Source organism: Sphaerodactylus townsendi, linkage group LG17 (assembly GCF_021028975.2).
Source record: "Sphaerodactylus townsendi isolate TG3544 linkage group LG17, MPM_Stown_v2.3, whole genome shotgun sequence".
Taxonomy (NCBI): Eukaryota; Metazoa; Chordata; class Lepidosauria; order Squamata; family Sphaerodactylidae; genus Sphaerodactylus; species Sphaerodactylus townsendi.
Window position 1 is genome coordinate 21,237,719 of NC_059441.1, and position 16,614 is coordinate 21,254,332.

The 16,614-nt window shown below is 43.0% G+C and overlaps 1 protein-coding gene across 1 annotated transcript; it reads right to left on the reverse strand.

Annotated features, from left to right (window-relative positions):
* Positions 1–1,054: 1,054 nt before the first annotated feature.
* On the reverse strand, positions 1,055–10,539 carry SNRPA1 (small nuclear ribonucleoprotein polypeptide A'). Its single transcript, XM_048482111.1, has 9 exons — positions 10,394–10,539; positions 8,429–8,576; positions 7,968–8,046; positions 5,618–5,664; positions 4,345–4,447; positions 3,307–3,386; positions 2,767–2,842; positions 1,858–1,951; positions 1,055–1,320 (listed from the first exon to the last, which is right to left on the reverse strand). The coding sequence occupies exons 1-9, from the start codon at positions 10,473–10,475 to the stop codon at positions 1,262–1,264; spliced, it is 768 nt and encodes a 255-aa protein (XP_048338068.1). The 5' UTR covers positions 10,476–10,539; the 3' UTR covers positions 1,055–1,261.
* Between the last annotated feature and the right edge of the window lie 6,075 nt (positions 10,540–16,614).

Genomic DNA, 16,614 nt, shown 5'->3' on the forward strand with positions numbered 1-16,614 from the left:
GGTTTTCTGACCCGTATTTGGGGTCCGAACATTTGGCTTGCATCTATGGCTGGAATCTTCAGAGGAATGTGTTTCTCTCTCGTCACATTGTGCCACGGAGAGGAACCCTTCTCACTGTGACATGTCCCTCAGGATGCCAGCAGGCAAAATGTTAGGAGCCAAAAACTACCAAACCACGGCCACCTAAACCAGGAAAGCCACATGTAGTATCCCCTGGGCTATAGCACTGACTCGGGTGCATTCAAAAAGGTCCGAAAGGCCGCTTTTAACTTGCAGCTTTATCTAGCATGCAAGAATTGGGAACCGAAACCGAGAGCTCCACCTAAGGGGCCAAACCACATCACCGAGATTCCATTGCAAACATATATGCACCGTCAACATACCACAGATTCTGTCCATTAAAGCCTTCAACCCCTGCACAAGCCTAGAAATGCGTACCTATCCCCTACTCACGCAGTGACCCCCATTTTATGCCCTAGGGTTGCTGGCTCTGGCCTAGTACATATCTGGAGATTTGGGGAGTGGGGGAGGGGGAGTGGAGCTTGAGGAGGGTAAGGTTTGGAGAGGGGAGGTACTTCAAAGGGACATAATACCACAGAGTCCACCTTCTGCAGGTAAAGTGATCTCTGTCACCTGGAAATCACCTGTAGTAGCAGGAGATACCCAGCCATCACCTGGAGGCTGGCCACCCCATCTATGCCCAGAGATGACAATTAAAAATTCAGTGTCTGTTCCTGGGTGGGTCCTACAACAGGTATACTCATATACTACAGGATCTTTGCCTGTATGTATCTGGCTAGCCTACAAGATGCATCAATGACTGAGCTCCTGTATTGTGCACAAATGATCCAGTTACAAGGAACTCCTCCAGCCACTGGTGTTGGGAGACAGGTTTCCCAGTCTGGGAACCTGAAAAGCTGCTGCCAGACAGAGTAGACAATACTGTGACAGACAAGCAAGTCGTCTGGCTCAGCATAAGTCAATTTTACATGTACACGGCGGGTGAGGGGGAAAAGAACGGGACCAAACATTAGCAATTATGACAACACCACACTTGCACAAAAACAAAGGCGTTTTATTTATACTTCAGAATGTATAAAATTTACAAGCTGTGATTCAATTCACATAAACCAGTAGAACCTTGGAAGAAAGTAAAAAAGAAAAAAACCCTCTACCAGCATTCTGACTCTTAAACACCCAAATGTGACGACCCAAAGTCATACAATTGATTTCTGCAGACCCTCCAGAGGCAAAAACTGTTTTATGATCCATTGGCCATTGTGTCTTCCTCCATTTCTTCTTCAACTTCATCTGACAGGCCTACAAGACAGAGAGTTAACCTGTTAGTACTCTGATTCTGGTGACAGATGGTTGTGGTTTTTTGCTCTGGGAAATGCAGATGCTCTAGCAATAATAAGTCACAGCCGATCCCAATATGATGTTCAATGTTTAACGGAGAATCTTTTGTGGCTGTAGAGGCTTATCTGGTGAACTAGATTAGTTTGTGCACTCCAACACATGCCCGCTGGGTGACCTTGGGCTAGTCACAGCTCTTCGGAGCTCTCTCAGCTCCACCCACCTCACAGGGTGTTTGTTGTGAGTGGGGAAGGGAAAGGATATTGTAAGCCCCTTTGAGTCTCCTTACAGGAGAGAAAGGGGGATTTAAATCCAATTCTTCTCCTTACAGTGGAGAAATGCAGGGTATAGAAACTAACTCCGCGTCTTCTATCCTGAACGCAAATAAAGTTACGTTATTAAAAACAGAGCCATCAAGAGCATAAGCTGCCCAGCCTCAAGTTGTGAACCACAATAAGAGACGGTCAGCCTCCTACTGAAGGGCACGGTGACAGCACGTACCTGCTTTTCGGTCTCTGCCAGGTATCTGTCCAGACTGCAGCAATCCTTTGAGCCGCTCTACTTCAGCCAGAGTTGTGGCATTAGCGATGGCATTCTGGCAACGAAGAAAAATAGATTTCGCTCAGTGTTTGCAATAGACAGCTTAACGCTCAAGAATGCATTACGTGTATTTCACAAAGAACATCTGCCGCAATCAAATAAATTTGCGACAGGGCTTGCCTGCATTCTGAACTGAAGCTCAAGGTTCCATAATGACGATATCAGAATTGGTACAGTTTTAGCATCTCTAATTTTTAAAATATTTATCCACTGATAACCCCACCGGGGTTCAGGAATAGACTTGCAACACTCTAAAAGCATCCCCACTTCGCCTTTTGCCAAGTAAAAAAAAAAGATGCAATCAGCAAGTTAATGCTTTTAACTTGGTGGAAAGTGCTGTTAAGTCATAGCCAACATATAGCAGCCTGATAGCATTATCAAGACAAGAGACGTTCTGAGGTGGTTTGCCATAGCTTCCTTCTGCATAGCAACTGTGAATTTTCGTGGCAGTCTCCCATCCAAGTATTAACCAGGGCCAATCTTGGTTAGCCTTCTGATATCTAATGAGATTAGGCTAGCTTGGGCCATCTGTGTCAGGGGAAGAGATGTTCAGAGGTGGTTTAACATTAGCTGCCTTGGCATAGCGAATGTGGACTTCCTTCAAAGAACCCAGGGCTGACCCTGATTAGCTCACGAGTTCTGACACGATCAGGCTAGCCTGGGCCATTCAAGGAAGGGCAGAGCATCTTTTAATTCAACAGCAATTAAACACCAAACGTTTTCACATCCAATCCAGGGGGCAATCGCTTCACAATTCCATGTCTTTATCTGAAAAGTTGGGTTTCCTGGTAAACCTCTGAATGACGTTACCTTGATAGCTTCCACATCTCCTGGAGAAGGCCCGGCTTTCTTTTTGTCTGCTGGCAAACCGGCACCTGGATTGAAACTTCAGAGGGAAAAGGACATTGTTAGGACTCGAAGGATCCTCATCTGCTTCTCCAAGCTTCCATCCAGAAGCCTGCTGGAAGCACTGGTTTCAATCAAGTGTAGTATCTTATCTTTGTTAACAAACTGATACAGGGAAGGAAGTCTTCTTCAGAAACACCCGCAAGACAGCCTTCTTAACTCCCCACTCCCATACTTTTTTGTGAAGTCAAAGGCAAATTGTGGATGGGATTTAATGCCAATGAACAGGCTGCATTTTGTGATGGACCAGGGAACCACAAACTATTTCTACAAAACAATTCCTTGTTTGCTGTTCAAATTTAGGAAGATTGCTACTCGCTGGGAACAGATGACCTCTGGACCACCCAAGAGACTTGATCAGCTTGCTTCCCAAGCGCGACGGTGGACAGAGGAGGTGTTTCTGAAGATGGCCGCCCCTTTTCAAAGTGGTTATCCATGTCTTACGTTTTGGTTCTCCGGGCAATATCCTTTGCAAGCTGTGCACCCCGTTTGCCCTTGAACATTTTCTCTGCCTCCTGACGCTCCTACAGCGATACCACACACACACACACAAAGTTAATGCAACATCAATAGGAACACGTGCTCTGCGCAGAGCTCTCCCTCCCCCGCATGGAAATAGCACAACAAAGTGGAAACTACAGGCAGAGCATTTAAAAGGGTGCCAATGTCAAGATTAAGCCTCTCAGCTTGGGTGAGCTGAACCTAGAATCCTTCCCAACAGACATCTGACTTCTGGTTTCCTGCAGGTGGGAAGAATCCACAAAGAGTTCCCCCCAGGACTTTGCATTACTCAACTGATTAGGGTGCTGCTGGACTTGAATCTCAAAGTCCAACAAGATGTCCATAGTATCAGAAGAAGGGTTTGGATTTATACCCCACTTGTCTCAACTATAAAGAGTCTTGAAGTGGCTGACACATTCCTCTCCCCACAACAGACACCTTGTGAGGCAGATGAGGCTGAAAGAGTTCTGAGAGAATTGTGACTAACCCAAGGTCACCCAAGCCAGCCTCATGTGGAGGAATGGGGAATCAAACCTGGTCAAGAGTTCACAGCTCTTAACCACTGAACCGTACTGGTTTTCAAGAGGCAATGCTCTCTTCATCAGATGGACAAAGGGAACTTTGACTCTGAAAAGTGTATACCCTGGAAATCGTGTTGGTCTTTAAACCACACGCATCTCCATCTAGGATACTTTAGGGGCCAAACACAGTCAGTATGCCTTGAATACCTGGTATAAGAAGCTAACAATCCCATCTCCCGGTGATAGGGAGGGGGCACTCAGTCCACCTGCGCGATTGGCGCGTGGCCACTCCAGTGGATTTGCCTTCCACGCGCAATCTTCCCCTTCTATCACTTTTCATTTCATTTCATTTGACCCTTCTATCACACTACAATTAGGAACTGACAGAAAGGCCTAAATCAAACAAACATTCCATGTTAAGCTTCTCAGGCAAATAGCCTGTACATGCCAACATACTTACTTTTAATTTCACTTTCTGGAAGTCCAGAACTCTGACTTGTGGGGCCTTGAAGATGACATACAGCCTGTAATGCTTTTTATTCGTTACGGGGTTTCTCAGAATACTAACAGAAGTTGGGTGGGGGGACGAAAGGAGAGAAAGGTATTTACACAATTTAAAACTGTGTACTGCTGAAGAAAAGCCTTTCTGGTAAAGGGTTAAATCATACAACTATTCTCAAATGTAAGTTCAGTTTATAACATGGCAACATCCACTATTATAATCAATAAAGGTCTTTGATGCTCTTGAAATTTAAAGGTTATGCAAAGCTTATGCTTATTTTACAATATTTACATGCCTGTCCTTATAAAGGCCACCAAAACAACTTACAAATCATCATACATACATAAAACCATACCTTAAAGCCATTAAAAACAACAAAAGGAGGAGTTTGGATTTATACCCTGCCTTTCTCTCCTGTAAAGAGACTCAAGGTGGCTTACAAACTCCTTTACCTTCCTCTCTCCATAACAGACACCTTGTGAGGTAGGTGGAACTGAGAGAGTTCGGAAGAACTGTGACTAGCCCAAGGTCACCAAGCAGGAATGTAGGAGTGGGGAATCAAACCCGGTTCTCCAGATTAGAGTCCACCTGCTCATAACCACTACAGCACACTGGCATCATGCAAAAAATACATACACAATCATAAAAAACTGCAATTAAAATATTGGCCAGGAAAGAAAAATCACTGAATGCCAAAAATTAGGGGCAAGAGGAAGACAAAGATAAAAAGAACTTATTTTAGATATAGGTTAGAAGCACTTTTGGATGCTATGAACACAAGTAATTCAAAATAAATCCTACTGAAATGGCCAGCCTGAGGTGCGACATTACGCCCAATGCAAGTGTCAATGGCTTATAGCCACTGGGGTTGGATCCAACAGAAATTATTCCAGAAGAAATCAGCATGTTGTGCTGGTAAGAAACCATGTTGTGCTGGTAAGTGGGTGGGTGGGGATTCTCAGGGTGTGTTTGTGTGTGGATTCTCAGGTGGGGGGATTCTCAGCTGCGTGGTTCACATGGTATCACAGTGTTTCCTGTGCGAACCATGCCACCTCCTGCTGCAGGGATCTCAGAGATCCCAGCTGGCCCCTGCACCTGCTGTGCAAACAGCGGCATAGGTAACTGAAAATCGTTACATGAAACCACGGTGCCTGGGCAGAATCAGCCAATGTTGACAACCTCCAGTAACAAGGCAGATTAAATTTGCTCGCAAAATGAAGGTGTGCCATACCTCAGGTAAGTTAGTGATTTAATTGTTGCCAAGGGATCAAGATCGCCCTGAAGAGGAACGGAAAAGAGGTGAATTTCAAAACATGCATGTTACAGTATAGTTCACAGGCAGTTCAGAAAGCGGCTGTTAAACAAAACTGACTCCATCAAGATCAGTCGATTACACAATCAAACAAGAATCACCAAGTTCATTTTTTAAAAAGTTGTAAAATGTTAGTTAAGTTTTCTTCAAATGCAAACAAATCACTAACAGTTCTTTGTGGGCTTTCACCTGGAAACACTGGGCCCATTGAAAGTTAGAAAAAAAACAGTAAACAAACAATAAAACATAACCACAACAACTATTTTTTAAGAAAATGGACTCTGCAGCCAGTTGAATATTTGTGAAGCAAGTTCCAATCATCATCAAAATTAGAACCTAGTGTTTCACATACAACTCAGCAACAAGTGCGAGAAGCTCTTTTAAGCTGCTAGGTTTCCCCAACAGCTGGAGGGAAGCAAACAGACCTCACTTTCCCTGCCTTTGCAAAGCAGTTCCATCTTACAGCAACATCCAAAAGGGAAGCTGCCACAGCTACCACAGTGTTCTTGGTTCAAGGAACATCTGACTTAGCTAACAAATTCAAGCAAGACAACTAAATGACATGTCGACTCTGTCCACAGGCAGGATGTTCCTCTACAGATATTAACATTACAAAACACTGTATAAGCCAGCCCTGAAACCCTAGACGAATCTGTGTTTCGCATACAGAGGAGTTAATAGTATCAAGCTAAGATGACTGGAATCTTGGAAACGTAAACAAACACAAGATTTCCCAGCTGCAACTGAAGGCACACGGCCAGTTGACCTTTACAAATACAAAATGCGAACACAAACCGAGGGGGAAAAGAAGTTCCCGCACACAGCCTTGTTTCTTTCTTGGAGAGTATAAACAGAATTCCAGGGGCTGCTGAAACGACAGTTCTCTACAACAAACAAAAATACAATTAAAAGCCTCAAATGTGCCAGTAACGAGGCAAGAAGAACCCTCACTGTCATAATGACAGGAAGTTTGGCAGAAGACTTTGACTCCCCAGGACCCAAATGACTGTTTTGCAGCAGGCACAAAATGTGACCATAAATGTCAACAGTTATTTATTTTGTACAAATCGAACAGGGGACTTTATCAAGGGGAATTTATTTTCCTCCCAAAATCATTTGGACCTGTAATCTTTTAGAATGATACATTCCAGAAACTTCTCACAACACGTACACCACTCACAGAATGTAGGGAAGGTTAAACTAGTAAATATGCTGTCCAGTGGAGGAACCTCTATGGGACATGTAAAACCTAGAACCTAGCGTACATTGGTATATTCTTCTAATCATAAATCTCCCTATGTCATAACTGAAGTAACACCTAAAATATTATCTCTATGACAATGTTTATGCTATGCTACCAAACTGTAAACAACTGTAATTCTGTAAACAATTCTGTAAACTAACTAGAATTTTTCGACACTACAACTAGATATTGATGGCAACCATAATCCTCCCTAAATCTTGTATTTTTTACCTGTGCCATCTGTATTTTACTGTTATGTCAATAAAGGTTTTGTATTGTATTGTACGTACATGACTCCATTATTTGACTGTTTAATGATGTGGCATGCTGTTGGGTAAATTCTTATTACAGAATGTTGCTGGTGGGTGGGGAGGAGGCAGGGGAGATCTATATTATCAGAGGTTTAGTAAAATTTACATAAATCTTGATGCTTGTAATGTTATGCTACATTAAGACTTTGGGGGTGTTAAGTGTGCTGCACTTAAAATAAGCCCAGGATAGTCCTTCTTTTCCCCCCAACTCCATTTCCTTGCTCAGATGTGCAACGGAGCCAGTAGCATCTGCAGACATGCGATCTGTAAGTTTCCAGATGTGTGCTACCGGGGACCTTAGACTGCGAAAAGCAGTGGTTGCATTGCAAAAATGTTTACGGGCAGAAGAAAAAGACTTGTTTACCCAAGAGGGAAAATAGGGATAGCAGAGGCTGTGAAACTGCTAATGATGATGTCAGCCATATGAATATTTTGGCACTTGGTGCTTAGTAAATTCTGGCCACCCCTGGAGAATCTTCTTGTTTATATTTCTACACATGCAAATCCTAGTTAGCAGATTAAACTATGTTAGAAACAAAGGACATTTCCAATTTGCGGGGAATCAAACCTGGTTCTCCAGATGAGTCCATCGCTCTTTAACAACTACACCATGCTGGCTCACTGGCACTCAAGGCTGTGTTAAAAGTGTCTTCCTAAAGATTTAGGCAACAGTCTCAGCATTGTTTCAAAGTGCTTTATCGTCACCTCAACTTACCAGCTCCATAATGTTATTGTTGGTAAGAATGAGTTCCTTCAGATTTGGCAAAGACTGTTCAAGTCCCTCGCCTATTCGGCTGCAATAACACAGAGAAAATGAAAACAAAAGCATAGGATTAATGGAAGTCAAAACACACTCTCTCGTGCCAAACTTGGCAGCTTCTCTTCAGCTGACAATCATGTGAAGTGGTTTGATGGACACCCAATAGGACAGTGGTTCTCAACCTTCCTAATGCCGCAACCCTTTAATACAGTTCCTCATGTTGTGGTGACCCCCAACCCTAACATTTATCCATTTTACAGATGGAGAACACTGATGCAGAGAGTCTTAGGCGACCCCTGTGAAAGGGTCATTTGACCCCCAAAGGGGTCGCGACCCACAGATTGAGAACCGCTGCTATAGGATAACAGAGCCAAAACAGGCTACAAGGGTCTCACAAGGGCTGTTGAAACACTCACCTTAACCTGTTATTATTCATCAGCAATGTCTTCAGTCTCCTCAGCAGGGGGAACCCATCCAGCTTCCGGATCTCATTGTCAGAGAAGTCAATAGCATCAAACTGGTCCAGAGTGGCGCCCAAGTTCTCAATCACAGGAATCTTGTATCCTGAGAGAGAGCAATGTGGAAGAACATGGGGAAAAAGGTTAGCTGAAGTCAACAAAGGGAAAGACAGCATGGTGTGGTGATTAATGTTAAAAATACATGTGCTATGGTAGTATAGGGTGCAGAGGTCTGTCCATCTTTCTACAGTTCTGACTGTGCTTGCAGTCTTTCATATTTTTAAATTCCATAAACATACCAAATACTACAGATTTTACATATGCATTTTACAGAATGATTAGGCTTCATCAAAAAGTTTCATCCATGCTAGCTAAATTACACACTGAGCATTTTAAAAAGTGTTTAGGCTTCACATAAAATTTCATATATGCTAGCAAAATTATATATTGTACATTTTAAACATGTCTAGGCTTCACATAAAATTTCATATTTACTAGCTAAGTTATACACTGTGTGTTTTAAAAGATGTTCAGGCTTTAAAGAAAATACTATATATGCTAGCTAAGTTACACACTGAGCACTTTAAAAGGCATATAGACTTCATAGAAAATTTCATATATACCAAGTTATATGGTAAGCATTTTAAAAGATGTTCAGGCTTCACAAAAAATTTCATATATGCTAAATTATTGATTGAGCACTTTAAACTGTTCAGACTTCACATAAAATGTTACATGTCCTAGCTATGTTATGTAGATTGAGCATTTAAAAAAACATTTAAGTTTCATAAAAAATTTCATATATACCAAGTGATATGGTAAGCATTTTAAAAGATGTTCAGGCTTAAAAATATTATATCTGCTAGCTCAGACTGAGCACTTTAAAAGACATTTAAATTTCAGAGAAAATTTCATATATATCAAGTTATATGGTAAACATTTTAAAGAATGTTCTGGCTTCACAAAAAAATTAATATATGCTAATTAAATTATAATTTCAGTGTTTTAAACTATATTTAGGCTTCACATAAAATGTTACATATGCTAGCTATGCTATATAGATTAGGCATTAAAACATTTAAGCTTCATAGAAAATATTATATTTACGAGGTAAGGGATACATTGAGCATTTTAACTGATGTTCAGACTTCAAACAAAATGTTATATACACATTTATATACACGTATATGCATTTTAATCGATGTTCGGGCTTCAAACAAAATGTTATATATACAAAATTATACAGTGTGCATTTCAAAAGGCGTCCAGGCTTCACAGAATAATTAATATATGCTACTTAAATTATACAGTAATCACTTTACATGGTGCCTAAGCTTCACTGGAAAAAGTTCCATATGGTCTGTACTGCCAGGAGCCTCTACAGACCAAGAAAGGTCCCTCAGGACCAGCTACATGAGCCACCCCTTCCTCTGAGGCTCTTTTGGAAATTCTGTTGTGTCTGCCGGAGCAGAGCTGGCAAGTTGCTATTTTCAAGGCTGTGGTAAAGGGTCCACAAATACCCTACCAGCCCTATGAGGCTACAGAATGGGAAAGTCACCATCTATGCTTTTTATGTCTATCTCTGCTGCTATGATTATTGTTGCCTTATAACTTATGATGTTATGATTATTTATGTTCTTGTTGTTTATCATTCTATGTTTATGATGTTGTGTTTATTGATCCTATGCGTATTGATGTTTTGTTGCTTTGATGTTATGGTTACTGATGTTTACTGCTGTTGTTCACCGCCCTCAGCCCTTCCCGGGGAGGGCGGTATACAAATTGAATAATACAATACAATATGCTAGCTAAGTGCACGCTTTGCCCAGCATGACCCTCGCGAGTAACCGTCGCCAGGTCACCGCGGCTACCGTCCGCCGCCTGCGGCCTACCAAGGCTCGGCACAAACCACCGCCTCCTCACCGCGCAAGTCGAGCTCCCGGTCCCGCACGGCGTTGGTGTACTGCGCCGCCAGCTCGATCAGCTCCGCCGTTAGCTTCACCATCTTTCCACGCGCGACGGTACCGCCCTTGCCTCAGGAATCGCGCATGCGCACCGTCGCTGCGCAGTTCAAGGAGCCGAGTGCCGAGACACTGATCGAGCCCAAAGTAGGCGCGCGCCAGATGTATCGAGTGGGAGGAGCCTTTGAAAGCGGGACCGGGAAGACAGCGGGAACTACGTGGAACTGTTGAGCGTGGCACAATTTTAGTGGAACTAGCAATGCTGTGCTGTGCAGACTTGCTGCAGTCTAAGCCTACTGCAATTAATGAACTTCGAATGGAGTGGTTCTCCTTAGGATAACAATGCAGTCCTGTGCAGTTACTCCACTGTAAGCCCAAAGAAATGAATGGACTTCAAACGGAGTGACTCTCCTTAGGATAACAGTGCAATCATGTGCAGAGTTACTCCACTCTAAGCCCATTGAAATTAATGGGCTTCAAATGGACTCTCCGTAAGACAACAGTGCAATCCTGTGTGAAGTTACACCAGACTAAGCCCACTGAAATGAATGGGCTTCGAATGGAGTGACTCTCCTTAGGATAACAGTGCAATCCTGTGCAGAGATTCCTCCACTCTAAGCCCATTTGAAATGAATGAGCCTCAAATGGAATGACTATATCTAAGGATAGTGCAATCCTGTGCAGAGTTACTCCACTGTAAGCCCACTGAAATGTATGGGCTTAGTGGATCAGGGGTGCATCAGTTGAAAAGGCTGCACTACAGGGTAAGCACTATAAAGCAGCCCACCCCCACTCCATAAGCTCTGCCATCAGCTTCGTCATCTTTTCACATATACCTGCATATTGTGTATTTGGTCAATGGCCATAATAATAGATTGAATTTGTCCCAATGCTGTGTTTTTTTGTGCTTAATGCTAACCATGAGTCAGTTGCTGAGCATCTGCCTTGCGTGCAGAAGGTCCTAGTTTCAATCCCCAACTAGTTAAAAGGATCTGGTTTTGGGTAATATATGTTATTTTTTAAAAAACAACATCCGCCCAAAATCTGGAAGAGTAGATGGCAGTCAAAGTAGCCAGTTTTGATCAATGATCTGACTTGATAGAAGACAACTCCGTTCAGAGAGAAGCTACAGCTCAGTGGTAGAGTATTTGCCTTACATGCAGAAAGACTCCATAGCATGTCCAGTTAACAGGATCAACCTCTTACCTTAACCTACCTCACATGAGAGAAGAAGAGGAGGAGTTTGGATTTATATCCCCCCTTTCTCTCCTGCAGGAGACTCAAAGGGGCTTACAATCTCCTTGCCCTTCCCCCCTCACAACAAACACCTTGTGAGGTGGGTGGGGCTGAGAGAGCTCCAAGAAGCTGTGACTAGCCCAAGGTCATCCAACTGGCGTGTGCTAGAGTGCACAGGCTAATCTGAATTCCCCAGATAAGCCTCCACAGCTCAAGCGGCAGAGCTGGGAATCAAACCCGGTTCCTCCAGATTAGATACACGAGCTCTTAACCTCCTACGCCACTGCCCTGTTCATAAACTATAGTGAGTGCCCATATACAATCTGCATACAGTGTACACTTTTATTGAGCATGTTCAGTCATTCTCATGTTACATTCAATGCATGTACAGTAGAATGTGTGGTACAAAGCCTAAATTTATCCAGGCACTGGTCCCAAATTTCATTCATACAGTGAATTCCAATGGGCTCTTTCTTACACACTCAAACACTCATGCACACAATGGTTATGTGATAAAATGGAGTAGGATGTTGTAAGTAGCAATGGATCCCCAATGAGGAGAAAACCAGAGGGGGCAGTGAGCAGTAGTTGCGTAGTGGTTAAGAGCAGGTGCATTCTAATCTGGAGGAACCGGGTTTGATTCCCCGCTCTGCCACCTGAGCTATGGAGGCTTATCTGGGGAATTCAGATTAGCTTGTGCACTCCCACACACGCCAGCTGGGTGACCTTGGGCTAGTCACAGCTTTTCGGAGCTCTCTCAGCCCCACCTACCTCACAGGGTGTTTGTTGTGAGGGGGAAGGGCAAGGAGATTGTAAGCCCCTTTGAGTCTCCTACAGGAGAGAAAGGGGGGGATATAAATCCAAACTCCTCTTCTTCTTTAGGTTCTTGAAAAGCAGCTGCCAGTCACAATATACTTCGATAGGAGAATGTCAGCCTGTCCACTTTGCAGGGAACACAGATGCATCTGGCAAGTATGTGTGTGTCAAAAATACCCAGTGTGCATGCACTTTATAAAGGAAACCAAGGACCAGTAATGAACATGGGTTTTAAATCACATTCAGACATACATGTGTTCACCATCAGGTGAGAATTCCCCAATGAATGCATGTATAAAGAACACGCACACATTTTGCATTCACAGTCATTGTGAACAGTCCCTGCACCTCTCCTTACCCCCACCCCAGAGCTCTGAAAACATAAAAGAGGGAGTCCATAGTCTTCAGCAAATGATTTCAGTGGCACAGAATCCTGCAATGAAGAATTCCCTTTTCAATGATTTTTCTTTTATTGAGGACCACACGGTGGCATACCAGACTCAAACATTTTCCTGTGGATTCTCCATTCGATTAGAAGCTGCTGATTCAAACCAGAAAAGCTTTTTGTAAAAACTGACAACAGTTCACACAGATATCTGCAGAGGGGTGGAATGCAACAGAAAGGGACGAGCAAGTGACAGGTACCAGGTATGGCAAAATAGCTGGTGAAAAACACACTTTGCAACCAGCCACAGAGCTTGACCTAACAACAAATAAATTATTATACATTGCTGTACAAACTGTCTGTTTCTTGATCCCATCCAAGATCCACAGCAGCATACTGCTGGACGATGCCAAGGTCACCTGTTCTGCTGTCCAACTAATTTGGCTTCTTGATGCAAGTTTCTTTTTCCTTTGTCACCAGCAAATCAGTAAGACGGGAACAATCACATCCCGAAAATGAGACTGTAACGCATGCAACATGCCAGATGTGCTGTGCAGACAATAAGGAACAGAACGTGCTGGGGCACTGGCGCTTTGCCTTTTTGATCAGCAATGTTGGCGCAAACCAGAGCTACCACAGTTTGGGTATTTGGACATTTACTGGTGGCATCTAAACTGTTCTGTCTCCGTCTTCACGTTCTGCCTGGAATTTTCACTTCAAACTGTCTTGTTTAAAAAATGTATACATTAGCAACAGCAATAAAGCTAATTGTGGACATTAAAATGGCGCAGGGTTGCTGGCTGTGGGTTGGGAAATTCCTGGAGATTTTATGGGAGGAGCCTGAGAAGGGTGAAGTTTGGGGAGGAGCCTCAGGGCTGTATAAAGGCATAGAGCCCACTTTCCAAAGCTGCTGTTTTCTCCAGGAGAACTGATCACTGTTACCTGAAGATGAGTTGTAATCCCAAAAGACCCAGCTTCAAATTGTTTTACATAGTGGCAGCGATGGGAATTACCTGCAAGTAACATACCTCTCTTTAAAGAAACTAATGAAATGTGTGCCTCTGAACATGTACAGAGCACACCCCTGAGGCAAACACCATCTGCAGTCCGACTACATGTTTAGAGTTAAGGGGCTTCCATACCTGTCTGAGCCCAGTACCTTTCTTTTGGAAATTGAACACTGCCTCAACTACTTTGACAACAGAACTTAAAACACTTTTAAGGTTACAGCTCAGGGCAACAGAAGTTTGGATTTATACCCCCCTTTTCTCAACCAAAAGGAGCCTCAAAGTGGCTTACAAACTCCTTCCCATCCTCTCCCTTCAACATACACCTTGTGAGGTAAGTGGGGCTAACACTTGGAGATAACTATGACTGGACCAAGGCTCAGCAAGCTTCATATATAGGAGTGAGGAATCAAACCTAGTTCTCCAGATTAGAGTCCACACTAGCTCACAATAGACTGTACCATTGCTCAACATCACACCAGCATTCTATATATACCTATTTGCACCATTGCTTACATAAGAACATAAGAACTAGCCTGCTGGATCAGACCAGGGTCCATCTAGTCCAGCACTCTGCTACTCGCAGTGGCCCACCAGGTGTCTTTGGGAGCTCACATGCAGGATGTGAAAGCAATGGCCTGCTGCTGCTGCTGTTGCTGCTCCTGAGCACCTGGTCTGCTAAGGCATTTGCAATCTGAGATCAAGGAGGATCAAGATTGGGAGCCATAGATTGACGTCTCCTCCATAAATCTGTCCAAGCTCCTTTTAAAGCTATCCAGGTTAGTGGCCATCACCACCTCCTGGCCAGCATATTCCAAATACCAATCACACGTTGCGTGAAGAAATGTTTCCTTTTATTAGTCCTAATTCTTCCCCCCAGCATTTTCAATGAATGCCCCCTGGTTCTAGTATTGTGAGAAAGAGAGAAAAATTTATCTCTGTCAACATTTTCTACCCCATGCATAATTTTATAGACTTCAATCATATCCCCCCTCAGACGTCTCCTCTCCAAACTAAACAGTCCCAAACACTGCAGTCTCTCCTCATAAGGAAGGTGCTCCAATCCCTCAATCATCCTCATTGCCCTTCTCTGCACTTTTTCTATCTCTTCGATATCCTTTTTGAGATTTGGTGACCAGAACTGAACAGAGTACTCCAAGTGCGGTCGCACCACGGCTTTATATAAGGGCAAGACAATCTTTTGCAGTTTTATTATCAACTCCTTTCCTAATTATCCCCAGCATAGAGTTTGCCTTTTTCACAGCTGCCATGCATTGAGTTGACATTCCCATGGAACTATCAACTAAGACGCCCAAATCCCTTTCCTGGTCTGATAGCACTGATCCTTGTAGTGTGTATGTGAAGTTTGGATTTTTTGCCCCTATCTGCATCACTTTACATTTTGCTACATTGAACTGCATTTGCCATTTCTTAGCCCACTCACCTAATTTATAAAGGTCCGCTTGGAACTCTTCACAATCCTTTGAGATTCTCACCAGCCTACATAGTTTGGCATCATCTGTAAACTTGGCCACCACGCTACCCACCCCTACTTCCAGGTCATTTATGAATAGGTTAAAGAGCACTGGTCCCAAAACGGATCCTTGGGGGACACCACTCCCTACATCTCTCCATTCTGAGAACTTCCCATTTATACCCACCCTGAATAAACTTTCAATAATGCCTTATCTTACTTCTTTGTTTAACGTTAACTATCGAAGAGCCTACAGCCTACTCCGTTACAACGCCCTTTCGTCTAACTATATCAACGGGATTTATAACAAAGTACCAACTGAGGGCAGAATTTGCAGTTGTCAAATAGGAGGTGTTGAAAACTCGGAACATATATTATTTGAATGCTCATACTATGATGAGATACGTTGGATGCTTCTGTCCTTTGACCAGACAAACACTCCTTTGGCTAAGAAGGAAAAGGTTAAAACACTGTTATCAGATACCAATAAAAATCTAACGTATTCTGTTGCCAAGTTTGCCTGGATATCAAGTAAAATCAGGAAGGCCCGACAGAGCACTACTGGCTCTGCCAGCTAATCCTTATTATTAATTATTATTAGATTGACCTTCCACTCATTATCTTGAGCTGATGTTCTGAGTTCCTGAGGTCTATTATCTGTATTTTGTTAACTGTTTTAATCTGTATATTTGTAATATCTGTAAATTTTATGATTTTAATTCTTTTGGATCTTGCTGGTCAATGACCGTAAATAAACTATGTATATATGTATGTACCCACCCTTTGTTTCCTGTTCCTCAACCAGTTTTTAATCCATAGGAGGACTTCCCCTCTTATTCCTTGATTGCTGAGTTTTCTCAATAGTCTCTGGTGAGGAACTTTGTCAAAAGCCTTTTGGAAATCCAAGTAGACAATGTCCACTGGTTCCCCCTTATCCACATGCCTGTTTACACCCTCAAAGAACTCTAGTAAGTTTGTAAGGCAGGACTTGCCTCTGCAAAAGCCATGCTGACTCTTCCTCAGCAGGTCTTGCTTTTCTACATGTTTTATAATTTTATCTTTAATGATAGATTCTACTAATTTACCAGGAACAGATGTCAAACTGACTGGCCTGTAATTTCCTGGGTCCCCCCTAGACCCTTTCTTAAAGATTGGTGTGACATTGGCCATCTTCCAGTCTTCAGGGATGGAGGCTGATTTCAGGGATAAGTTGCGTATTAAAGTGAGAAGATCAGCAATTTCATGCTTGAGCTCTTTAAGAACTC

Coding starts and splice junctions, on each gene's coding strand:
- SNRPA1 (XM_048482111.1), bottom strand. CDS start 10,475: ATGGTGAAGCTAACGGCGGAGCTGATCGAGCTGGCGGCGCAGTACACC. Junction 8,047..8,428: donor ATGAATAATAACAGGTTAAG/GTGAGTGTTTCA, acceptor GTGTTATTGCAG/CCGAATAGGCGAGGGACTTG. Junction 4,448..5,617: donor AAATCACTAACTTACCTGAG/GTATGGCACACC, acceptor AACTTCTGTTAG/TATTCTGAGAAACCCCGTAA.